At 38.8% G+C, this 27,697-nt stretch overlaps 1 protein-coding gene across 1 annotated transcript in view; it reads right to left on the minus strand.

Annotated features, from left to right (window-relative positions):
* The window catches only part of LOC124544901 (armadillo repeat-containing protein 2), a 171,999-nt gene that overhangs the window by 33,255 nt on the left and 111,047 nt on the right, over window positions 1-27,697 (minus strand). The window contains exons 14-15 of the mRNA XM_047123633.1: window positions 18,318-18,431; window positions 9,514-9,646 (exon numbers count right to left, since the gene is read on the minus strand). Coding sequence (XP_046979589.1) covers window positions 9,514-9,646; window positions 18,318-18,431 — 247 coding nt within the window. The remainder of the gene's footprint in view (window positions 1-9,513; window positions 9,647-18,317; window positions 18,432-27,697) is intronic.

Below are 27,697 nucleotides of genomic sequence, written 5' to 3' on the forward strand. Positions count from 1 at the left end.
TGATGTGAGTACCGGGGCAATCATCTCAACAATGAACCAGGTAGAAGAAACCCATTTTGTAAAACACCCTGTCTTGCTGTCTGAAGTCCGTAACTGCCTGCTGCTCATCCTCATTCAACTGGAATCATCAACCCTTTAAGGTCTTTTTTTAAGAGGGCGAAGGTGTGATAATCACATGGGGAGAGATCAGGAATGTAGTGATGTGTGGGAGGGTATGATTACAAGTAATTAACAACTGGATAAAATCATACTTAAGCAGAAGAAAGCAAGTTTCAACATATTAACTCAATGTTATTTAAGGCATGAAGCCACTAAATATGGAGAGCCACAATAGCTTGGAGTTGAAACCTCTCATATTTCTATTACACGTGAATGACCTAGACAAATTCTGTGAGAACATCATTAGTTTGCTCATGGCAGTAGTGTGCCACTTATTGGGAAGAAATGGAAATGCTTCAGAAGACTCCAGAAGAGACACTGAACAATGTTGAAAACTATTAGTTACCAAATTCTGTCAAAAGCTCATGAAAACCTAATGAAAACGTTTCTAAACCCTACTCCCAACTATCCACCATGAAAGCCAGAAAGCACGTTAGTGGGCAGTGTGGACCAGTTTGACTACCACTGCTCCAAAGTATGCAGCAGTAAAGCCATTATTCAAGAAAGGCTAAAATGAAAATTTGGCATCTACCAACCAGTAAGTCTTCTTCCAGTATGCTCAAAAGTATTTAAAAAAGTTGTTGCAGTCACGATCCAAAATTTGATAGCAAAATTTACTGTATTAACAAATTATGAGACAACAATTTTTCCCAAATTCATCATTAAAAAAAATACATTGTCATCTTATATTCGGAGATTAAACTATTGCTACTAAGGTCAACAATTTTCTGTACTTTTTACAGTATACAGGGGTAGTCTTACATTTACAGATGAAGCTTCAGCTACTGAGTTCATCTGCAGATTTATTTTGAAGAACTCAGAGGGGCAGGAATTGGCAAACAATACTCGTGCTCCAACAGGGTTGAGATTTTTTGATACACAGAAGTGCTTGATATAGCATCGATGTTGCTCAATCAATCATGCGACCCTGACATGCATGGCGCCAGTGCAAGAGACATGTGAGAAACTATGAATTAGCCACTACAATAGTCTATCAATATGATTAAAATTTGGCAGTTTTGTGAAACCCAGGAGAAGATAGCATTAAATTCTATTATCTTACAAACTTTTGTTGAACAAGTTTGCAATAAATGTTGTCATACATGTGTGGATACTGTGTACAAACATTAATGCCACTTTTTAAGTAAAGGTAACATTCAAAACTGGAAATATTGTCCTTCAAAAAAATTAACTGATTTGGAACCCAGATCAATGTTTTATTCGGTTGTGAGAGTCTGTACTGATTTACTAAGGATTGTAAATGGGAAATTTGGTCCCTGCTCATGCATTAAAATACTGGATAAAAGTGTTACCAGCTTTTAATCAGCTTTAGAATGTGATGGCAACATTCAGTTGAAACAACAAGGAAAATTAATCCAGAGTGGAATGTCTAACAAAGAAAATAAATCATATTAAACTGATTGTAACTTTTATCATGAGAATAAATTACAGAGGCAAGACTAGTTGTGGGGATAGTACCAATGGATGTAACTAGATTATGGAATGAGCAACAGTTCAATAATGGGACTGAATTGTAATTGCAATCTTTTATTTATGTATTAGTTTGTGTTGTTACACGTGACCTCCACACTAAAAGATACTGCAATCTGTTTTTCACAGTTGCTCAAACTCATCACTACAGAAGAGATGAAAGAGGAACAGTGACACCAGCTTGGCTGAGAGCTAGGATGATCGCAGGGAGGAGAACAGTGAGTAAGTAGCAAATTTTATCATCAAAATATCCACGGGTGTGCTGCCGGTCTATAGTGTCCAACGGGCACAATATTTTGGTGATCATACATGTCGCCATCACCTGATGATGGCAACATGTATGATCGCCAAAATATTGTGCCCGTTGGACACTATAGACTGGCAGCACACCCGTGGATATTTTGATTATCAAATACGCCGGGAGAAACTCAAGAATCACAAATTTTATCATGTTTCCAGCCATGTGAATCTATATCATGCACTTTGGATTTTTGTGAACATCTACCACAGGGCCAGCCATGGTGTGCCAAACTTCACCTGTTCAATGTGTGTGGGCCTTGTGTGGGCCAAGGCCCAGCCTGTCACTCAAAATTGCAATAATCAACAGATGGGATTCATCGTTCCATTCATAAGAAAGCACTTTGTGCTAAGTTTGCAGTCCTGGAGAATGTAAAGAAATTGGTGGTCCAAATAGTAAATTTTCTGAAGTCATGCAGATTATTCCCAGGTGCTCACAAATCAAAATTAGAACTTCAAAAATAGTTTGCAGACTTTGTATTTTAAGTGGACTTGACTGCAACATTTCCCACAGTAAGACATTGCAAGGAAACTTCTTTTTGATTTGGTGGGGATACTTTTAAAAAGAAAATCACATTGTAGAAGGGACATATCCTGGTGAACACAGTCCCTGGCCTTAAAGAAAATGCAAGGTTTGAAGAATTCATTGTGGCCTTGAAAGAATTACAGGGATAGTTTTACCAAGAGTTTGAGGATGCTATCAATCTTAAATCTGCTACTGAGCTTTTTTTGAGACCATTTCCAGTTTCAATTGAAAGCACCCCTATGCATGTGCAGATGCAACTGATTGACCTGTAAGCTAACTACAGTTTTAATGGCAAATCTTTTTATATTAAAACTGTCCAGGGTGTCTACACTGCTTTCCTCAGATAGTTTTCAGGTCTCCACGATGAGGTTGAAAAAGTGCTAGGTATATCTGTACGAAAGAACCTTTTTTATTTTATTATGAAAGTAAGTAAATCATGATTACATGGCAACATGAATGCAAAACTCTACGAAATTATCTGCATCTGTCAGTACGCCAATAGTCTGTGGAAGATAAAAATTAAGTTATGCCTTCAGTGCACCAAAAATAATTAAATAATACTGAAAATGTGTTTTGTTTGTGACCTGTGTTGTTGAGAAATGCAAAATATAAAAAGCAAGTAGCATGCAATGCGATTGCACTGCCATTCAAGTGAAACACATTCACAGTTTTCCCCTCTGCCCCCTCCTCACACTCAGACAGTGTGGTGTAGCAGTCAGGGAATTTGAAGCGAGGCTGAGTACTTGGGAATGGTACCCAGCCATAGTCTGTGAGCTGAAGTCTTGGCCACTCCTGGTCTACCATATTTAAACTGCAGTCTGCTTGAATCAACTTGTAGGCAGAATTCAACTGACTTTACAATTGAATAAATACTAAAAAAAAAGTGTTCATTTCTGCAGGAGATGATAAAAGTTAAATAGGGGCCAGTGTCATACCTACATGTTTCTTGCTGCAGTGTTGTTGACTTACCATGACATATGATGGGAATGAAAGGGGATGTGTCAACTAGTTCTGCACAGCCAATGACAGAACAGTGGGCTAGCAATACGTCTGGAAGCAAGAGACATTGTAACATTGTCACATCAGCACAGAAGCGAAAACTGATATGTATTCAGAGGACACAGCTGTGCTCTCAGTTCCATCATAACAATCACCTCAGAAACAGCAACATATTCTGAAGAAATAGCCAAATATTTGTGACAATGAAGATAAAAATTTCACAGCTGTGCTATGATGATGATGATGATGATTAAAAATAGTGATGCCACAGACTACAGGGTCAGTAAGGAAAAAACGTAGAAAATAAGACTGTCCAAAATTAATATAAACCATTTCTTTTTGTTTATTTTATTTCTCCCAGTATTATCAAAATGTAAACAATCAACAAATGGCAGATACTTTATGTCAATAAAATATTGGCAGATACTTTATGCCAATAAAACAGTCTGTAATTTTGATTAGTGAAAATATGTTAAAAATAATTTTTTCTCAAGGAGCATCTTCAAAAACAGAGGTTCATCTGATATTGAGGGGCATATTATACTCAGATGAATACAGTAATATCATCACATTAAACCAGTTCGGCTTCCAGAAAGGCAAGATTACAATATGTGCCCTCAACAAATTTGTTGGGTCCCGAGTTCGAGTCTCGGTCGGGCACACAGTTTTAATCTGCCAGAAAGTTTCATATCAGCGCACACTCTGCTGCAGACTGAAAATCTCATTCTGGAAATCCCAAAAAGTCACAAAACTTTTCTGTGACCTTACAAAGGCTTCTGACTGTGTAAACCACTGTTTACTGTTACATAAATTAGAAAGGTGCAGAAAAAAACGGTAGTGGCTTGAAATGATTCTAACCATATTTAACAGATAGAAAGCAAAAGATGTTGTAATGTCAAGGACAGGAAACTGTTTCACAGATTGGAAAATTATTTCACAGGGAGTCCCACAAGTTTTTATTTTCGGCCCAATCCTGTTTCATGTTCTGTAAACACTTTACCTCTAAATATAACACTCCACTCAGTTTTATTTGCAGACAAATGAGAAGACAGAACAAATTCCCCAAAGTGTAATTGACACCCTAAATAGTTAAAAATCGGGGTTGTCAACCTTTCTTACCTACTGCCCACTTTATGTCTGTTAGTAGAAACAATTTCTAACCACCCACTGGTTCCACAATAATGGTGATTTATGAAGTAGGGAAGTAACTTTACATTATCAAATTTATAATGCAGAGTTACAGCAAGCTAAAGCATATAATGATAGTTACTAACCAAATACTTTATGCCAGAATTCTCTGACAAAGTAGTGGAAATATTTCTAAAAGCCCCAGTGCCTACCGCCCACCATGTTAGCTGAATGCCTTGTAGTGAGCAGTCAGGACCATGTTGTCTAACGCTGGCTTAGAACACTGGTTTGATGGAAATGGATTACCGTATTTACTCAAATCTAATCTGCACTTTTTTTCTGGTTTTTGTAATCCAAGAAGCCGCCTGCAGCTTAGAATCAAGTGCAAAGTTAGCGGAAGTTCTGAAAAATGTTGGTAGATGCCGCCACAACTAACTTCTGCCGTTGAATATACGCACCGCTACACAGGCGCCAAAACCTCTGCATCAGTTAAGAAATTAAAAGAAAAGGTAGAAGAACGTAAACATTATGCCATGTATTTTTTCGTGTTTGCTGCTATCTCATTTAAATCCTGTCTGCCTAATAAACTACAAAACTAGAGTGAGACAACAGCAAATGTGGAAGAATATACATATCTTGTCATGTTTATATTCGTATTACTCTTATGCTCAATAGTGATATAGTCAGAAATGAAGCACAGCAACTGACTAGATTTTTAAATCTAAGATGACTCTAATTTCTGTGCAGAATGTAATGTACTAAAGATGCGTCTGCAAAGATTTTCAAATGGAGAAAAATTTTCGCTAAACTCTCATTCAGAACATCATCTGTCATACACAGTCTATTATTTGGTTCTTGTTGATCATTATCAAAGAAAGCAGCAGTGTAAGTAACAACAAATAGCAGTCTCTTGCCATTGTTTCGCTAATGAGACAATTCCTCTCCTTTTTAATTGTAAGCAGCGGTAGTGTGCACAAAAGCAAGCCATGCCGCGAGCAGTGACAGGTTGTAAACACTCATTATCAGAATGCAACAAACAATGCATGGCACAGTACAATAATGCATTTTCAACTTAGAGTGATGCAAACACCTATAACAAAGAGAATGGCACTTATCAGATCAAAGCAAAATAAGTAATCGCTTCAACCTAGACGAAGCACCTGAAAAAGGAAGGGTACCTGTAACAATACTGACACATAGCAATAGCTACTTGGTAAAGCTTAACTGTTAAGATTACGACTCGAACCAAACTACTGTAGCTGTATCTTCATCCATTCGACCTAAATTGTGTCTCATGTTACAATGGACCAACTTTGTTTCGACTTGGAGGTGCGGTCTAAAACTTTTTTCTCCCCTTGAATTTCGAGTCTCAAATTTCAGGTGCGGCGTAGATTCAGGAAATTTTTTTTCCATTGATTTCGAGTCTCATTTTTCAGGTGCAGCTTAGATTCGAGTGCGGCTTAGATTCAAGTAAATACGGTAAAATTAAACATGAAAAAAGAAACTAACACAGTTTAAAACCAAAGAATCAAAATCACATAGCTCTAAAAAAAAAAACCACAAAAATCAGGAACTTTGGGAAGCAGATTCTGTGAAATTTCTGGAGATATTTCTTGAAAGAAATTTATCCTGGTGTTCTCATATACGCTACTTGGCAAACAAGCTAAACAATCTTGCATTCACAATGACAATATTGTCCCATACAAGGACATGGATGCTAGTAAAGTTGTTTACCACTGTTATTTTGAATCTATTGTAAGATAAGGAATAATATTTTGGGGAATGCAAGTAGTGCAATAGGATATTATTACTTCCAAAAACTATTTTTAGAAATAGGTATAATATTAAGCCTAAAGGTTCATGCTGACCTGTCTTTAGAGATCTAAAATTCATAACTATTCCATATATTTACATTTGTGAACTATTTATCTATACAAATCCAAAATTATTAAAAAAAAGAAAACTTTACCATAACTATGATTCAAGAAACAAAGGTAATCTCATGTGCCCATCTCATAGACTAAAGCAGTTCTAGGCGCTACAGTCTGGAGCCGGGCGACCGCTACGGTCGCAGGTTCGAATCCTGCCTCGGGCATGGATGTGTGTGATGTCCTTAGGTTAGTTAGGTTTAAGTAGTTCTAAGTTCTAGGGGACTGATGACCTCAGACGTTAAGCCCCTTGGTGCTCAGAGCCATTTCATAGACTTAAACTCTACTCCCAGACTTGTCAACAAAAGGCTGTGAAAATTTATAATAAGTTAAATGTGGAAAACTTTCACAGTATGGAACTAAATTAAACAATGGAAAATCCATGTATGAATATCAACAATGTAGGAGAAAATAGATTGCTACTTACCATAAAGAACATGTTAACTTGCAGACAGACACAATTAAAATACAGTTACACAAAGCTCTCAGCCACAGCCCTCATCAGCAAAAGAGAAACAGAGAAACACAAACCATTCATACACACAAGAAAATACACCTCATGCACACATGACCACCAACTTCGGCAGCACAGGCCCGAGCTGCTAGAGATGGTGGCCATGAGTGCATCACATGTGCATGATTGTGCATATGAATGGTGTGCATGTCTCTGTTTCTCTTTTGCTGAGGAAGGCTGTGGCCAAAAGCTTTGCATAAGTTTCTTTTAATTGTGCCTCTCTGCGACTTAATGTGTCTTCTTTATGGTAAGTAGCAATCTATCTTTTCCTACATTGTTGTCAGTATGGAACTGGGTTTACTGAAGATAAAAGTACATGCTACCCTAGTGCAAAAATATTACTATTCACTCATGGAATTTTTAAATGATGGTAAAGATTTCTTTGTAGAGTAATGAAATAAATCTGTAATGATTTTTTGTGAATTAAGGTTAATTTTAGTTTTTTTGACACAGTGTGTATCTTAGTAACATTATTTACAGTGATAAGTCTCCAGTACTTTAAATCAGTGATTTATGTATGCATGTAATGAGACAATAAAATACTAATTCTGATTCACCCAGAAATTAAATCAATAAATGACTTGACAAAGTTCAAGTTAGCTATTACAGCTATATGACTCATCATTGATTCTATAGCCTGCACAAGTTGCTTCAGAAAGTACACTATTAATTCTTTGTCTGTGACTTAGTGGCATACTTTATAAATATTACTAGCCACTAAGCACCTTAATGATATACCATGTGAATGATTCTGTAATACAAGTATCAGTCTACTTGCACAGTATATGCTCTTTCTGCTTTAACAGTATATCTCTTTCCACTTGTACAATGTACAGTATACTCTGTACATTGTAACTTAATACACATTTAATGTAAAAATAGTGTAATTAATGTAAATTTAAATCATGTAATATATTTTGTTATACACTGACTTACCCTACATCAGAATTTACCATATATGTACTAAATGATTATCTGAGCCACAGAAGATACTATCTTTTCTAACATACAATATTCAATAACTTTAAGAGCTCCTGCTTTTGGAACTTTTTAATGTGAAAACCGTGATAATATATCGTTAAGTAAAAGGCCAAAATAATTACAGAATCTTTAATACTTAGAACAGTCTCCAGGTTGTTTTCTTTACTTTAATCAGGTGAATGAAAACATTTTTCCAAGAACTAGTCAACATTAAAATTGATGCATCTGTGAAAACAGAATGTGATTTACACAACCACAATCTATAACAAAAATGATTTCCATGTAAATCTTGCCTACTTTTTTACAGTTCAAAGAGAGTTGGTATTCTGGTGCAAAGGTCACTAACAAGTTCCATCAGATATAAAGCAAGAAATAAGAAATCTCTATACGTCCAAAGGAAAATTAACTCATAATTCAAAAAATTGTGCCAATCCACTGTCTTCTTTTTGTTCTAGTTCTTCCTCAGCATTTGTCTTCCAATGTAGTGGGGATTGCCCTTTTGGCTCCCTGTTTCCACTTGCACCATCTTGCGCTTGGACAGAATGGAGATCTGCTTTGTTGAGGGCTATATGGAGGGCAGCTAGCCAGTATGGCCTAGGTCTCCCAGCAAGTCATTCATCATGAAATTTCAACAAAACCCATGCTTTGCCACTGTCTCTTAATTTGCTCAAAGTTTCTGTCCATACCACCATAGACAGCTTTCCCTCATTTTCTTAAAGGTAGTTGCCACATTACACTGCCTGTGAAATTGTATTACTGGTCACCTAATTTTAAAGTGACAGACTAGATGTCAGCAGAACCATTTTGCCTTTCATTACAGCAAATTGTTGCTCTGCTTCTTTAGCTGTTGGCCAACATCCTGCACTGTACGATGCAACTGGGCAGACTGAAGACGGGTGTGTAATTTTTTTAAAAATCATATCAGTCATTTTGCACAATTTAAGTTATGCACTGCTAAATTGGTGTGTGATTTTGGAAATGAGTGGGCTGTTGGCAACAGTGTTTGGGCTAAGACACATGAAGATATTTGTCTGTGGCAGATCTATACCATCAATCTTGATGGGGTACATATTATTTGTATGTGTTGAGATATATTCAGTCTTCTTTATATTGAGGCATAGTCTGGACTATTCAAGGTTATTTTTGTACACTTGAACTTGTACACCCTTATGGTAGAAATAAACATCAGTTTAACAATTAATTGTTAATGCAGTTTGTAACATCTGCTTTCAGTAGTGTGTATCTTGGCTCACTCCATATCTCTGAAGGTTCTACTTCATGTTGGGACCTATGTAACAAAATGTGTGAATGAATGAATGTTGGTAAGCTTCTATCATTTTACGTATCATATTTATATTAATAATGGGGTTTCAAAAAGTTAATTGTGATCAACAATGATTAAGTTACCAATAATACATTGAAAATGTTAATGTTAACTCTTGCAAGTGTACAATCAGCAGACATTGGTGCTTGGTGGGAATATAACTGACCTGCGAATACCACCAAGTTGCCTCAGAGCGAGGCGTTTGTCCCAATCTGACATCATGTTGATAAGAACACCAACAGTTGCACAAAGAAGCTCCCGGTCATCTGAATCCAGGTTATGCAGGAAGCACAACAGTCCTGAGAATAATAAGGCGTTATTAAGAGTAATATTTTCTAGCTTTACTGAAATAAAATTAAATCTGCAGTTTTTTTTGTAATCTAGTTGTGATAAACGTACACCAACAGCAGATGTTGGAAACAGGTATGCATTGCCATTGTGTTACAGAACATTTAGCCAGATCTTTCATACATATTAGTATTCTCAATCCTAAAGTAACTGTATGTTACCTTTTCAAGACTAAATTGCTGAACCAATTTTGATTAAATTTGGTATGGAGGTGAGGAAGAGCAAAGGCTATTTTAGAAGTATGCAGTACAAGATTTTTCTTGATTTGAAAAATGTAATGTGAATTAGGTAAATATATTTATTCTTTGAAAAAGGTATTTACTGTTTGACTTTTTAACTCCTATTTGTGAAAACACTTTTACTGATAGATATATTCCATATAATATGATTCAACATAATGGATACAACACTTATACAATCCTCAATGCGTTTAATCCTTACTTCCACACTAAACTATACTAGTATTATAAATGTGAAAGTACTTCTGTCTATTATGTTTGTTTTCACAACTAAATCCATCAGCTGACTTCAGTGAAACTGCTATGTAGTTGGGGCATCTGAGGAGAGAGGGGGGGATGACACTCACATCACAAACTATGCGTATCTGAAATGGCAGATACATGAGGGCAGCTGATGCTATTGCACATACAGTAGCTTACTTGATTGCTATCACTCATCATAACAAAAACTACTCCCCCCCCCCTCCCCGCCCCCCTATGAACCATGGACCTTGCCGTTGGTGGGGAGACTTGCATGTCTCAGCGATACAGATAGCCGTACCATATGTGCAGCCACAACGGAGGGGTATCTGTTGAGAGGCCAGACAAACGTGTGGTTCCTGAAGAGGGGCAGCAGCCTTTTCAGTAGTTGCAGGGGGAACAGTATGGATGATCGACTGATCTGGCCTTGTAACACTAACCAAAACGGCCTTGCTGTTTTGGTACTGCGAACGGCTGAAAGCAAGGGGAAACTACAGCCGTAATTTTTCCCGAGGGCATGCACCTTTACTGTATGATTAAATGATGATGGCATCCTCTTGGGTAAAATAGTCCCCCATTCGGATCTCTGGGCAGGGACTATTCAAGAGGACATTGTTATCACAAGAAAGAAAACTGGCATTCTACGGATCGGAGCTTGGAATGTCTGATCCCTTAATTGGGCAGGTAGGTTAGAAAATTTAAAAAGGGAAATGGATAGGTTAAAGTTAGATATATTTGGGAATTAGTGAAGTTCAGTGGTAGGAGGAACAAGACTTTTGGTCAGGTGAATACAGGGTTATAAATACAAAATCAAATAGGGGTAATGCAGGAGTAGGTTTAATAATGAATAAAAAAATATGAGTGCCGGTAAGCTACTACAAACAGCATAGTGAACGCATTATTGCGGCCAAGATAGACACGAAGCCCACGCCTATTACAGTAGTACAATTTTATATGCCAACTAGCTCTGCAGATGATGAAGAAGTTGATTAAATATATGATGAGATAAAAGAAATTATTCAGGTAGTGAAGGGAGATGAAAATTTAACAGTCATGGGTGACTGGAATTCAGTAGTAGGAAAAGGAAGAGAATGAAACATAATAGGTGAATATGGATTGGGCTAAGAAATGAAAGAGGAAGCTGCCTGGTAGGATTTTGCCCAGAGCTTAACTTAATCATAGCTAACACTTGGTTCAAGAATCATAAAAGAAGATTGTATACATGCAGGAAGCATGGAGATACTGACAGGTTTCAGATACATTATATAATAGTAAGACAGATTTAGGAACTAGGTTTTAAATTGTAAGACATTTCCAGGGGCAGATGTGGACTCTGACCACAATCTATTGGTTATGAGTGTAGATTAAAACTGAAGAAACTGCAAAAGGGTGGGAATTTAAGGAGATGGGGCATGGATTAACTGACTAAACCAGAAGTTGCACAGAGTTTCAGGGGGAGCATGAAGGAACAACTGACATGAATGGGGGAAAGAAATACAGTAGAAGATGAATGGGTAGCTTTGAGGGATGAAATAGTGAAGGCAGCAGAGGATAAAGTAGGTAAATAGACGAGGGCTACTAGAAATCTTTGGGCAACAGAAGAAATATTGAACTTAATTGAAGAAAGGAGAAACTATAAAAATGCAGTAAATGAAGCAAGCAAAAAGGAATACAAACGTCTCAAAAATGAGATCGACAGGAAGTGCAAAATGGCTAAGCACGGATGGCTAGAGGACAATTGTAAGGATGTAGAGGCTTATCTCAACTGGGGTAAGATAGATACTGCCTATAGGAAAATTAGAGAGACCTGTGGAGAAAAGAGAACCACTTGTATGAATATCAAGAGCTCAGATGGAAACCCAGTTCTAAGCAAAGAAGGGAAAGCAGAAAGGTGGAAGGAGTATACAGAGGGTCTATACAAGGGCAATGTACTTGAGGACAATATTATGGAAATGGAAGAGGTTGTAGATGAAGAGGAAAGGGGAGATATGATACTGCGTGAAGAGTTTGACAGAGCACTGAAAGACCTGAGTCGAAACAAGACCCTGGGAGTAGACAACATGCCATTAGAACTACTTACAGCCTTGGGAGAGCCAGTCCTGACAAAACTCTACCATCTGGTGAGCAAGATATGTGAGACAGGCAAAATACCCTCAGACTTCAAGAAGAATATAATGATTCCAATCCAAAAGAAAGCAGGCTTTGACAGATGTGAAAATTACTGAACTATCAGTTTAATAAGTCACAGCTGCAAAATACTAACGCAAATTCTTTACAGACGAATGGAAGGCTAGTACAAGCCGACCTCGGGGAAGATCAGTTTGGATTCCATAGAAATATTGGAACACATGAGGCAATACTGACCTTATGACTTATCTTAGAAGCTACATTAAGGAAAGGCAAACCTATGTTTCTAGCTTTTGTAGACTTAGAGAAAGCTTTTGACAATGTTGACTGGAATTCTGAAGGTGGCAGGGGTAAAATACAGGGAGCAAAAGGCTGTTTACAATTTTTACAGAAACCAGATGGCAGTTACAAGAGTCAAGGGACACGAAAGGGAAGCAGTAGTTGGGAACGGAGTGAGACAGGGTTGTAGCCTCTCCCCGATGTTATTCAATCTGTATATTGAGTAAGCAGTGAAGGAAACAAAAGAAAAATTCGGAGTAGGTATTAAAATCCATGGAGAAGAAATAAAAACTTTGAGGTTCACCGATGACATTGTAATTCTGTCAGAGACAGCAAAGGACTTGGAAGAGCAGTTGAATGGAATGGATAGTGTCTTGAAAGGAGGATATAAGATGAACATCAACAAAAGCAAAACAAGGATAATGGAATGTAGTTGAATTAAGTCGGGTGATGCTGAGGGAATTAGATTAGGAAATGAGACACTTAAAGTAGTAAAGGAGTTTTGCCATTTGGGGAGCAAAATAACTGATGATGGTCGAAGTAGAGAGGATATAAAATGTAGACTGGCAATGGCAAGGAAATCGTTTCTGAAGAAGAGAAATTTGTTAACATCGAGTATAGATTTAAGTGTCAGGAAGTCGTTTCTGAAAGTATTTGTATGGAGTGTAGCCATGTATGGAAGTGAAACATGGACGACAAATAGTTGGGACAAGACGAGAATAGAAGCTTTAGAAATGTGGTACTACAGAAGAATGCTGAAGATAAGGTGGGTAGATCACATAACTAATGAGGAGGTATTGAATAGGATTGGGGAGAAGAGAAATTTGTGGCACTTGACTAGAAGAAGGGATCGGTTGGTAGGACATGTTCTGAGGCATCAAGGGATCACCAATTTAGTATTGGGGGACAGCATGGACAGTAAAAATTGTAGAGGGAGACCAAGAGATGAATACACTAAGCAGATTCAGAAGGATGTAGGTTGCAGTAGGTACTGGGAGATGAAAAAGCTTGCACAGGATAGAGTAGCATGGAGAGCTGCATCAAACCAATCTCACGACTGAAGACCACAACAACGACAACAACAGCAAGGAAACTACTGATATGCAAGGGCAGCTGCAGGTAACAGCTAGTACAAATTACATTGATGAGCCAAAATATTATGATCACAGCTCAAAGGGAGACGGAATGCCGCCTGTTGGCACTGAGCACATGTGACATGGTAAGAAAAATATCTACATGTAACAAAACTGTACAACACTAAATACTTATTTTGTAGTTAACAACACAATACATCATTTTAGTAAACCATACATGAAAATTTCACATACTTTTTATTTAGTCTTTATTTGGTTATTTATTATTATTATTATCAAGTCATTTATATTAAACACACGTAAATCAATATGGAATGCTTTTGTGAATTGTGCCTTCACCCAAAGGATATTAATTCCAGAATATTTTTTTGTTTGTTTATATATTCTGATCTTCTGGAAATTTTCTTTATTATAATACACCTGTACGTAACTGATATGACTGATTATTGAAATATTTGAAAATGATAAACCAGAGTTGCGTGTGCCTTGTAAGTAATTTCTTTTTTCTCTCCTTTTTTTCCTGTTAAGATGTTAATGTTGAAACAGGTGGAATAACTTCAACATAAACTCTTTAGTAAAAAGTCTCTTTTTGGCAGGAGCAGTTTGATGTTAGACCTTGTATCACTTGGAAATCTTTATGAAGTACTGTGATAATGTGATAGGAATAGATAAAATGAGGAAAATTCAAACTAGTGGCCTGTGATGTTTAATTTAGGAATTTGTATGAAATTAATTAGAACTCTGAAATCCTTTTTGCAAGCAGGAATCTTCAAGCCTACTGAGCCAATAAAAATATCTTGTAACCACAAAAGGGAACTGTATCTAACAACAAGAAAGAGTAATGACCCAGAAAGAGCCAAATATTATAAAAACTACTGTGTTACATTAAGAAAGGTTATTAAAAAGTCCAGAAGCATGTGCATCATGTCTGAGATTAATACCTCTGATAACAAAATCAAAACAATTTGGAATATTATTACAAGGGAGACAGGACAACCAAGAGTACAGGATGATGGCATCACCATGAAAGCGAACGGAAACTTGATAAACAACAAGCCAGAAGTCGAAAACATTTTGAATAATAATTTTTTAATTGTTGTAGAGAAAATAGGATCTAAATGTTCATTAGAAGAAGCAAGGCAGTTAATGGAAGAGACCTTACCCACACCATTTGATACAATTGAAATTCCACCCACCTCTCCATCTGAAATTAGGAAGATAATAAACTCTCTCAAGAATAAAACCTCACATGGGATTGATGGCATTTCCAGCAGGATAATAAAAGCTTGTTCCCAAGAAATAAGTAGGATTCTTAACCACATATGTAATAGCTCTCTGAAGCAGGGTATTTTCCCAGATAGACTGAAGTATGCCATTGTTGTACCACTGCATAAAGGGGATACGTCTGATGTCAACAACTACCGCCCAATCTCTCTTCTGACTGCCTTATCCAAAATTCTTGAAAAAGTAATCTATTGAAGAGTAGTTTCACACCTTTGTAAAAATAAAGTTTTAACAAAATGTCAGTTTGATTTCCAGAAGGGTTTTTCAATGGAAAATGCTATATATGCTTTCACTAATGAAATATTAAATGCTCTGAGTACCCGGAAGTCACCCGTTGGGATTTTTTGTGATCTATCAAAGGCTTTTGATTGCGTAAATCATGGAATACTTCTAGATAATCTCAAGTACTGTGGTATGAATGGGACAGTGCTCACATGGTTTAAATCATACCTAACTGGAAGAGTGCAGAAAGTTGAAATAAATAGTTCACATAATATGCAAAAAACTGGTGATTTCTCAAACTGGGGAACAATCAAGAATGGGGTGCCACAAGGTTCGGTCTTGGTTCCCCTGCTGTTCTTAATATATATTAATGACTTGACATTCTATATTCACGAAGATGCAAAGCTGGTACTTTTTGCCGATGATACAAGTATAGCTATCACACCCGACAGATAAGAATTAACTGGTGAAATTGTAAACGATGTCTCTCAGAAAATCACTAAGTGGTTCTCGGCAAATGGGCTCTCATTAAACTTTGACAAAACACAGTATATACAGTTCCACACAGCAAATGGAATGACCATATTAATAAATATAGACTTCAATCAGAAATCGGTAGCTAAGGTAGAATATTCAAAATTTCTAGGTTTATGCATTGATGAGGGGTTGAACTGGAAAAAAATACACTGAGTATCTGCTGAAACATTTGAGTTCAGCTACTTATGCTATTAGGGTCATTGCAAATTTTGGTGATATACATCTGAGTAAATTAGCTTACCACGCCTATTTTCATTCTCTGCTTTCGTATGCCGTCATATTCTGGGGTAACTCATCATTAGGTAAAAGAGTGTTCATTGCACAAAAGCATGTAATCAGAATAATTGCTGGAGCTCATACAAGATCATCCTGCAGACACTTATTTAAAGAGCTAGAAATCTTCACTGTAGCCTCACAATATATATATTCACTTATGAAATTTGTTATTAACAATCCGAACAAATTCAATAGTAATAGCAGTGTACATGGGTACAACACTAGGAGAAAGGATGATCTTCACTACTCAAGGCTAAATCTAACTTTGGCTCAGAAGGGGGTAAATTATGCTGCCACAAAAGGCTTTGGTCACTTACCTAATAGCATCAAAAGTCTGACAGATAGCCACATAGCATTTAAAAGGAAATTAAAAGAATTTCTTAATGGCAACTCCTTCTACTCATTAGATGAATTTTTGGATATAGTAAGTGGGTAATTTCCCAACCGCCACAAAAAAAAAAAAAAAAAAAAAAAAAAAAAAAAGGTTGAGTGTCATGTAATATTTTGTCTAATGTAATATCTTGTATACACACCTTTTATTAACCTGACACATTCCACATCATTACGAAGTGTTGTATTCATGAACTATGGAACAAGTACTAATCTAATCTAATCCAACAATGAGAATGACTAGTGACAAGACAGTCAGCATGTGATAAATACAAGAAATGTTCATTTATGTAAAATAAGAGAAAGGCACCTACAACAGACTGATGTGCAGAACATAGATCATGTAAAAGGAAACACTATTCACACTAGCTTTCGAGTTCTTGGTCTTTATTCACATACACACAACCACACAGACATCGTATGCACATTCTCATGCTGTGAGTGGTTGTCTTTCCCATATTTTATTGTTGTTGCATCCACAGATTTCCATTATTGTTACACTGAAATGTGTAATTGTTATAATGTTGGTTTCAATATCCAGGCAATCTAAAAAATGTTTATTTTTAGTGAAGTTGATTTCAGTACATAGATAATCTAAGTTTTCCTCTTCTGTCTGCTCAAAGTGTGAAAAAGTTGCTGCTGATGAAGTCATAGCATTTATTTGTGAGGTCTGCAAAATTAAATTTTAAATAGAAAGAAGTAGAAATAAACAGTGAATCATTCTAGTGATGAAATGAGCCACAAATGAAGAAACTGCTGATGTAAGCAACTCTGAGGAAGGTCAACAATTTTATGAAAAGGATAGATAGCCGCTCACCATAAAGGTGACACACTGAGTTTCTGACAGACATAATGAAAAGACTGTTACACATTTAGCCTTCTGCCAGAGTCTTATTCAGAAAAGAAAACACACACACATTAATGCAAGCAGGCAGACCTCAGTTGCACATGGCCAGAGTGGCCTGAGATAGCAGTCACGTGTGCATGACGTGTGCTTGATAGTGTGAACGTGTGTGTTTGTTTTCTTTTCTGAAGAAGGCTCTGGGTGAAAGCTAAATGTGCAACAGTCTTTTTGTTGTGCCTATCTGCAACTCAACGTGTCATCTTAATGGTGCGTAGCAACCTACCCTTTCCATAATACTGTTGATATTCTTATCTGGACTTTCTACTATATGACAAAGGGCAGAGTGTTATAGCCTGGCACATAGGAATGAATGTCTTGGAAATGGAAATGCTGGTTAGCTGCTAATGTAGTGAGCATTAATGGAAAGTGGTTGAAGAGTTGGGAAACTACTAGTTGTTGACAAGATGTTGGACATCCATGCATCATCACAGAATATTGAAGGTCAGAGTCTTGCCCAATCTATACAGGAATGATATTTGGACCTGTGATACAATACCATGCTGCTGCAAGCGCAACATTTCAAAGCACACGGTTCAGTGTACATATTTCAACATGGTGCTCTGCAGCAATCGACTCCTATTACATTTGAATATTAACCTACTGAGTCCATCAATTATGATTTAAATTGGCATAGGGTCATCATAATTGGACCATGGATGAATGTAAACTAGTTGCCTGGTCAACTGAATCATATTTATGACTGACCAAAATATGTACTGTGCCACATACGCATGCTTGTGGGGCAGTGTTATGCTATAGGGGACACCATCTGCGCTTGTAAACATGTAAAAAAAAAACATTATCTTTTTATGCTGAAACTCATTTCTGATTAGAAAATGTTTTTGCACTCACATTTCATGAGTAAATGCAATAATACAGTCTGTATAAAAATGTTTACATTCTTGAATCATACATAAGGGATAATGTAAGCAGAGTTTCGTTGGTTTGGTGCTTACATTATTTTTAAGTTGGATATTCCTGTTGTCTTTATTTTGGTACTGAAAATCACTTTCACTTAAACATTATATACCTGTATTTTCCAGGAGAATATTTCTGGATGTTTCAGAACGTGTCAGGTTTCCATACACCCTCATTGCTTCAATAAGGCATTCCCTGTTGTTAGAAGACAAAACTTCCAGAAGAGCTGTTAACAAAATATTGGAAAGGAAAAATGTATTATTAGTTGACATTACGCTTTTTTTGCAAAATATAAACTGAACAGTTAATTCTTGATTGAATGTAATCTCATAATTATGAAAAGTTTTTAAAATATAAGAAAAATATAAAGTAACAGTTTAGTTACATTATCTGTGTAAAAATGCATTATCTGTTACACGCATAATAATTACAATAGAAAATAAGGGATGAAAAAACAGATTGTTGCTCATCACAGAGAGAAAGTGTTGAGTGGCAGACAGGCACAATTAAAAAGATTGCTAGATATTAATCAATTATCAGACAAGTTCTTTATCAGACACAAACAAAATGAAATTCACAGAAAATTCACACAAACATAACTCGCACACACATGGCCACTGTCAGCTCCGGGTCCAAAGGGCCTTATCGCCTGGTGAGCAAGCACAACTCATGCACGCATGACTGCCAACTCTGACAGCTCAGAGCAGAATGCAACTGTCACATGGAATGAAAGCAGCATCCTGATCGCTGCAATAGAAACACTTCTTTGCTGCCAATCCCTCCAACCAAAGCCAACCTAAATCCAACATTGAAATCTGCCTCTCCCAGTTCATACTGCCATGTCATATATCAGCCCTGCTACAATCATTGCATGACTTTTTACATTAGCATTACAGCCAACCATCCACCAGGGTGAATGGCACTGTCAGATTATTGCCAAGTGCAAAGTAGACCACCCTGTGGCACAACATGCAGTTCAACACAACCTGCTTGATTTCAGCAGTTGCTTCACAACCCAAGCCATCTGGATAACTCTCCTTCACTGCCAGCATTTCTGAACTGTGCGGGTGGGACTTATCCTTACAACATATTCTCTGTTCCCATAATTATCCCAGCCTCAACCTATAGTAACATACAGTCCCCACATCCTCCACCCAAAAATTTCCACCCCCTTTGTCCTATAACCTCCTCCCCATTCTCTTTTCCCACCCTCTTCATTTCCCTCACTCTGCCAATGCATCTGCCAATCTTTCCCCACTCCTCCCCTTTTAGTTCCATTTTCCACACCTCCCTGTCCCACAACATCCTGACATTGCACTTGTTGGCCAGACAATGCTACCCCCCCCCCCCCCCCCCATACACTGATATCCCTTCCCCTCCAGATTGCTGCTTTCATTCCACATAACAGTTGTATTCTGCACTGAGCTGCCGGTGTTGGCAGTCATTTGTACGTGAGCAAAATTATTATAGGACTTCCTGTCACACAAGACTACCTTCCAGCCACAGGAGGTAACAGGGACACCAAACATGCTAGGCAAAAATAATTTGTCATTATACCAGCAGCCCACTGCAGAGGTCGCCAATGGCAAGGAATACATTACACATCAATCATAATGAGCAGCCAGTTCGATGGAGCTGTTCTATGGCAGATATCTGCAATTTCATTTTTGCAATGTAAAGCTGGAGTCAGCCTCAACAATTCCTGCTTGTCATGCCTTTCATGCAACCTCATTGTCAACAGAAAGTGTCAGTTCATTTCCCATTACAAACAAAATTATTTTTAAACCAGGATTTTATGTGTCCACTCGACAGAGTGCTCCCAAATTAGGCTAGTCCAATATTCTTTTTATCAACATGTATTAACAGGTACACTAAAATACAGAGAATCAGCAGCAGTCCACTAGCAACTTAGTAGTGCTGCATTTGGCAGCAGCAGTCAGTGCAGGGCAGGGTGGTGCTTTTGCTGCTGGAGTACTGGTTATTCTTCAAGCTTTAATGTCCCTGTTAATACATATTGATAAAAACAATATTGCATTAGACTAATCTGGGACCACTCTATTGAATGGGCATGTAAAATTCTGCTTTGAAAATAACTTTGTTTGCAACGTGAGACAAACTGATGGTTTCCATTGATACTGGGGGTTGCATGAAAGACCTGATGAGCACTATTTGTCTGAGATAACTATAGCTACACAACATAAAAAACAAATTGCCAATATCTGCTGAAACACCAGGGCAAATGCATGTGATGACTCTTAGAAGAGACACCCTGTATAAGCCATGCCCAATGATTTAGCCAGAAGTGCATGTTACCCAGTGGAGAGTTTGATGGAGTTATCCAGTGTCTAAGTTGGAAGGAAGCTGTTTGGACCAGTAGATCACCACATGATGTGAACCTCTATGACAGATTAAAACTATTTGCTGGACCTGTACTTGATCTTGGCTTGATTTCAAGGAGAAGACTGCTGACTGAGCCATGCATCGATCATTGTAGCAAGGGTCATAGCTTCAACCTGCACTACCTGTCTCCTTTGTTACCGAGTGAAAAATTTCTTGTTATAAGCAAATAACTTCGAAGCACAACACATTTCTCCAGATTATATCTAGAAAAACTACTTGGAGAAAAAAAGGATGGGCTTTATCTCTTGTTATCAGAAATGATACCTCACAGGTTGTTACTGATGTCAACAATGATGTGTGCCACTCATTCAATCCAACAACTGATGAAATGCAGTGGAACCTATTGATAAATCACAAATTCAATCTTTAATAGAAATATTTACTAAACTTTTTCAGCAGAAGGGCCACAATGGTTTCATACAGCAGTTAGATGACTACAGATGCTGCCAAATTACACACTGAGGAAGAACTATTCTTGATAATGCTGATACAATGTGGCGTGAGAGCTATCATTGCCGGAATTGATTAATAAAAAGTACAAGGAGATGAATCTAGGGTCATCAACATTTAAACAGTAAATAAAACTGTTACACTCACATGATAACGACATCAGCAAAAGGCGGAGGTATAAAATACAAATACGAGTTTTTCCACAAAATCGTTTCCATTGTATAACAAACCAACATTTGCAACATTTAGGGATTAACTAGACCTTACCAACGACCCTGGGTCAAATGAAAGTTACTATTCCACTTCCATTTGGATAATATTTATTCCGATTTTAGTCAAGTTTGTAATTTATGTCTTTTACACAAGTGTGCTACACACTGAAGTATTTTCAAAAATACGTACTTTCTAAATTTGTCTATAATATATTAAAGCAATTTTCAAACAATGGAAAATCCAGGATAGTATGTAACAACATTATGAAAACTAAAGTTGCCACTCACCATATAGCACAGATGTTTAGTCGCAGATAGGCACAACAAAAAGACTGTCAAAAATGAAGCTTTTTTTGCGAATAAGGCCTTCAGCAAAACTAGATGACAGGCAGGCACGCACACACACACACACACACACACACACACACAAACACACACACACACACACACACACACGCAAATGCAACTTGCACACACATGACTGCTGTTTCAGGCAACTGAAGCCACACTGCAAGCAGCAGCACCAGTTCATGATGCGAGTGTCGACTGGGTGGGGGTAAGGAGGAGGCTGGGGTGGGGAGGGGGAGGGGTAGTAGGGTAGGGGAGGAGGACAGTGAAGTGCTGCTGGGGAGTGTGCAGTGATAAGGTGGGAAGAGCGTAGGGCAGCTATGTGCAGTCGAGAGGTTAGATGGAGGGCAGGGGAGAGATGGGGAGGGGGCGGGGGTAGCAGAAAAGGAGAGAAGTAAAAAGGCTGGGTGTGATGGCGGAATGAGGGCTGTGTACTGCTGGAATGGGAACTGGGAATGGGCTGGGTGGGTGAGGACAATGACTAACGAAGGTTGACGCCAGGAGAGTTACAAGAAATTAGGAACTACTGCAGTGGAATTTCCCACTTCTGCAATTCAGAAAAGCTGGTGTTGGTGGAAAAGATCCATACAGCACAGGTTGTGAAGCAGTCACTGAAATGAAGAATGTCATGTTTGGTGGCATGCTAAGCAACAGGGTGATCTACTTGTTTCGTGGCCACAGTTTGTCGGTAGCCATTCACACAGACAGACAGCTTGTTGGTCGTCATGTCCACGTAGAAGGCAGAACAGTGTTTGCAGCTTAGCTTGTAGATCACATGACTGGTTTCACAGGCAGCCCTGCCTTTGATGGGATAGGTGATGTTTGTGACCAGACTGGAGTAGGTGTTGGTGGGAGCATGTATGGGACAAGTCCTGCATCTAGGTCTATTACAGGGATATGAGTCATGATGTAAGGGGTTGGGAGCAGGGGTTCTGTAGGGCTGGATGGGTATATTGTGTATGTTTGGTGGACGGTGGAATACCACTGTGGGAGGGGTGGAAAGGAGAATGGGCAGAACATTTCTCATTTTAGGACACAATGAGAGATAGTCCAAACCCTGGCGGAGAATATAATTCAGTTGCTCCAGTTGGGAGATGGAGGGAGACTGGAAAGATAAGGCATGGCAGATTTATTTTTGTACAATGTTGAGAGGATAATTACGGTCTGTAAAAGCTTCAGTGAGACCCTTGGTATAATTCAAGAGGGACTGCTCATCACTGCAGATGTGATGACCATGGGTGGCCAGGCTGTATGGGAGGGACTTCTTGGTATGGAATGGGTGGCAACTGTCGAAGTGGAGGTGTTGCTGGTGGTTAATAGGTTTGATATGGATGAAGGTACTGTTGTAGCTAGCTTTGAGGTGGAGGTTAACATCTAGGAAGGTGGCTTGTTGGGTTGGAAGGACCAAGTGAAGCAAATGGGGAGAAGATATTGAGGTTCTGGAGGAATGTGGATAGGGTGTCCTCACCCTCGATCCATTTCGCAAAGATCTCATCAATGACTCTGAACCAGGTGAGGGGTTTAGGATTCTGGGTGTTTAGGAAAAATTCCTTTAGATGGCAGATGAATAGGTTGGCATAGGATGATGCCATGCCCATCTTTCAGACCTACTACATTTACCCCATCCTCCAAAACTCCCTCCCACCACCACACAGAATCCAGAACCTAAACAGTCGTGAATCACAGTCACGAACCTTTCCTCCAGTGGCCTTAGGCCCACAAAAATATCAGTCCTTTGAAAAGGCATCACCTTTTTTCCCACTCCCAAATTCAATAATGCAGGACTTGTTAAAGACCTTCTCTCCTTCACCCGGACATTTCAGTGGAAGCACTTTTTCGCCACGACCCTACCAATCAGACTCAACCAGAGAACAATGTTGAACCCTGGCTAACTCAGTCCACTCCTCCATCCAACCACAATCCAACCCCACTGCCCACTTTCCAGAATTTCTTAACCTTGAACCTTGCCTCACCATTATTCCACAAATCCCTCAACTTGCAAATTAACCTTTTATCTGCAGGAAGAACTACAGTCCACCATCTGATCCCTATCTTATAATCCTACCTGCGGACGACAAAGTTCCACCACTGTTGTTTTGAACACTACCTTTTCCAACTCCAGACAAATTCCAAGCCAACAACCCCCTTCCTAGTTGCCATGACAAACTATATCATTGCCCACAGTTACTTCTCCTTTGAAAGCATTGATCCAGGGTACGGCTAGAGGCACCCGCATGGCACCATCCTATGCCAACCGATTCATGGGTCATCAAGAGGAATCCTTCCTAAACACTCAGAATCCCAAACCCCTCACCTGGTTCAGGATTCATTGATGACAGCTTTGCTATCTGGATTGAGGGTGAGGACACCTTATTCACATTCCTCCAGAACCCAAAAACTTCTCCCCTATTTGCTTCGCCTGGTCCTACTAAACTCAACAAGTCACCTTTCAAAATTTTGACCTCCACCTCAAAGATGGCTACATCAGTACATCTGTCCATATCTAATCTACTAACCACCAGCAATACCTGCACTTTGACAGTTGCCACCCGTTCCATACTAAGAAGTCCCTTCCATACAGTCTAGCCACCCATGATCGTCACATCTGCAGTGACAAGCAGTTCCTTACGAAATATACCAACAGTCTCGCTTAGGCCTTCACAGACCGTAATTATCCTCCCAACCTTGTACAAAAACAAATATTCCTTTCCTTATCTTTGTAGTCTCCCACGACCTCCCAAAGTCCCACCATCTAGCCACAGAGGAGCATTCCCCTCGTAGCACAGTACCACCCAGGACTGGAGCAACTGAATTATATTCTCTGCCAGGGTTTCGACTATCTCTCATCCTGTCCTGAAATGAGAAATGTCCTGCCCCTATCCTTCCCATCCCTCCCACAGTGATATCCCGCTGTCCACCAAACATAAACAATATACTTGTCCATTTCTACACAATCCCTGCTCCCAAACCCTTACTTCATGGCTCATACCCCTGTAATAGACCTGTCCCATACATCCTCCCACCAACACCTACTCCAGTCTGATCACAAACACCACCTATCCCATCAAAGACAGGGCTACATGTGAAACTAGTCATGTGATTTACAAGCTAAGCTGCAACCTCTGTGCTGCATTCTATGTGGGTATGACAATCAACAAGCTGTCTTTGCGCATGAATGGCCACCAACAAACTGTGGCCAAGAAACAAATGGACCACCCTGTTGCTGAGCACGCTGCCAAACCTGACATCCTTCATTTCAGTGACTGCTTCACAGCCTGTGCCATATGGATCCTTCCCACCAACACCACCTTTTCTTAATTGTGCAGATGGTAAGTTTTCCTGCAATACATCCTATGTTCCCATAACCCTCCTGGTCTTAACCTTCATTAGTCACTGTCCTCACCCAACCAGCCCCTTGGCTGTTACCATTCCAGCACTATACAGTCCTCATTCCATCATGGCACCCAGTCTTTTTACTTCTCTTCTTTTCTGTTACCCCCCCCCCCCCCCTCCTCTCCCACGCCCTGAGTCATACGTCCCAACTGCACATAGCTGTCCCAACCCTTGTTCCTGCGCACTCCGCAACAGATTTCACTGTTCACCACCCCTACCCTACTATCCCCCCCAATCCCTGTCCCAGCCTCCTCCTTACTCCCACCGAGTCACTACTCCCATGATGCACTGGAGCTACTGCTCGCAGTGTGGCTTCAGTTGCCTGATACTGCAGTCATGTGTGTTTGAGTTGTGTTTGTGTTTGTGTGTGTGTTGTCTATTTTTGATGAAGGCCATACAGTCTTGCTGTTGTGCCTATCTGTGACTCTGCATCTCCATTATAGGAATTTTATGAGTTATAATGCAAAAATATGAAATTACAGAAAACTGGTCATTCTAGGAATTTCATTTTAAAGAGAAATCACAAAACTGATTTAGTAAAGAACTGATATCTTCAAAAGTCATAAGCTGCCATCATTTCATTTGCACAATTACATAAGCACTCACCAAAATTCTGAAATTTGTATGAACTATGAAAAAATGAATTTTGTTGTTCCATTGACAAATAATCTTCACTGTGTTGAAAAAAATGTTATTTACTTCACCAGAAAAAATTTCCCTTGATGTAAATTTTTACTACTGTATACTGTAAAAAAACCTTTGCAAGTGGAATATGTTGAAATTTCTGAATTTTATATCAGAAATATATGTGATTTCTTTTGTAACTATTTTGACTCACAGATTTTTATAAGCATTAAAAGATAAAATTTTGCTTCAATTTTTCACTATAATAAATACCAAATATAATATTTATTTTGATAAAGAGACTTCTAAATCATTCTGGAAAATAGTAGTATGTTATATACACCACTGAATGTGTGCCAAGTGGTTCACAGTCATCTCTATGATTATTTAGCAACTGTACATGACAAATTATGCATAGTATGTCTTTTTTATGAGAAACTATGTGTGAATCATTTTCTTCTGTGTTACAACTGTATGCTGTGTTTTACTGTGAGTGACAAAATAATAATTCAGAAGAAGTACTGTTAATACTGGTTGGTAATGGGTCCTAAGACCTATTCATGCCCAATTTAGGTGAAGATTGCCACATCTCATGGAAAAGAAGATGAGTAGTGACTTTTTGCCATACTAATTGCCAAACTCAGCTCTGAATAACTCTTTTTTTTTGATTTCTTAATGTGCTAGATTAGCTAATACACTGGCTAAAAAAGTACATAATGTTGATAAAAAGTGGATAGAATTTTATGTAATATTGGAAAGAGAAGCATTAGAACTGGATATAATGAAGTAATATGTAAAATGTAGATTTAATATATGAAGGAACATGTAGTAATGAGTATTTAAAAGTATTTTGCACCTGTTTATTTATTACAGTCATAGATTTCATGTAACATTATTGATTACCAGTTTTGGCTATTAGGAGCTATACTAACACTACCCGATGTCACTATGGAGACTTAATACAAGGTGCTATCCAAAATTTTCAGCGCTGGTGCTGCCATCTGTTGAAAACCTTAGCTTTCGACTAATGGTCACCATCACCCTCGAAGTAGTTCCCATCCGCATGTACACACTGGTCCCAGCGCTTCTGCCCCTGGTCAAACATTTTCTGGAAGTCCTGTTCATTGAGGGTGATTTCACTGCCAGTGATGCTTCTTGAATTCTCTCTAGAGTGTCAAACTGATGGCCTTTGAAATTGAGTTTCAGTTTTGGGAATAGCGTGAAGACGCAAGGTGCCAGATCTGGTGAGAATGGTGGGTGGGGTGCAACCGCCATGTTGTTTTTTGCCAAAAAGGGGCTGGTGAGCAAGGATGTGTGACAGGGCGCATTGTTGTGATGCAGCAGCCAGTTCCCTTGACGCCAAAGTTCGGGCCGTCGTCGCCGCACATTTTCATAGAGCCATCGCAAAATGTCACAGTAGTATGCAGAATTCACTGTTTGGTTGGGTGGGACAAACTCTTTGTGCACAATTCCCTTGGTATCAAAGAAAACGATGATCAAGCTCTTCACTTTGCTCTTCACCTGTCTCGCTTCTTTGGGTCTTGGAGAGGCCGGGTCTTCCACTGGGATGAATGTTGCTTTGTCTCTGGGTCGTAACTATAAATCCAGCTCTTGTCACTGGTGCTAACCTGTGACAAGAAGGTTGGATCATCAGATGTGGTCTAACGAAGGTCTGTGCTGTGCCTTCTGATCGGCGTTCAAGACCCTTGGCACAAATTTTGTGGTGACACGATGCGTGCCCAATTCATCAGTCAACATTTGTTGGCATGTCCCATAGCCAATACCCACTTCATCCACAAGGTCTTGAATGGTTTGTCATCGATCTGCACGAACCAATTGTTGAAGTTTGGCAACAATGTCTGTCGTTGTGCAGGTAACGGGCCTCTCAGTGTGAGCAACATCTTCGACGTCTTTACGGCTGGCCCTGAACCGAGCATGCTACTCAAACACATGCGTACAGTTCATGCTCTGTCCCCCAAACACTTGTTGAAACATTGCAAGGGTCTCCGTAGCACTTTTCCCGAGATTCGCACAGAATTTGATACACATGAGCTGTTCTGTTTGC

Source organism: Schistocerca americana, chromosome 8 (genome assembly GCF_021461395.2).
Source record: "Schistocerca americana isolate TAMUIC-IGC-003095 chromosome 8, iqSchAmer2.1, whole genome shotgun sequence".
Classification (NCBI taxonomy): Eukaryota; Metazoa; Arthropoda; class Insecta; order Orthoptera; family Acrididae; genus Schistocerca; species Schistocerca americana.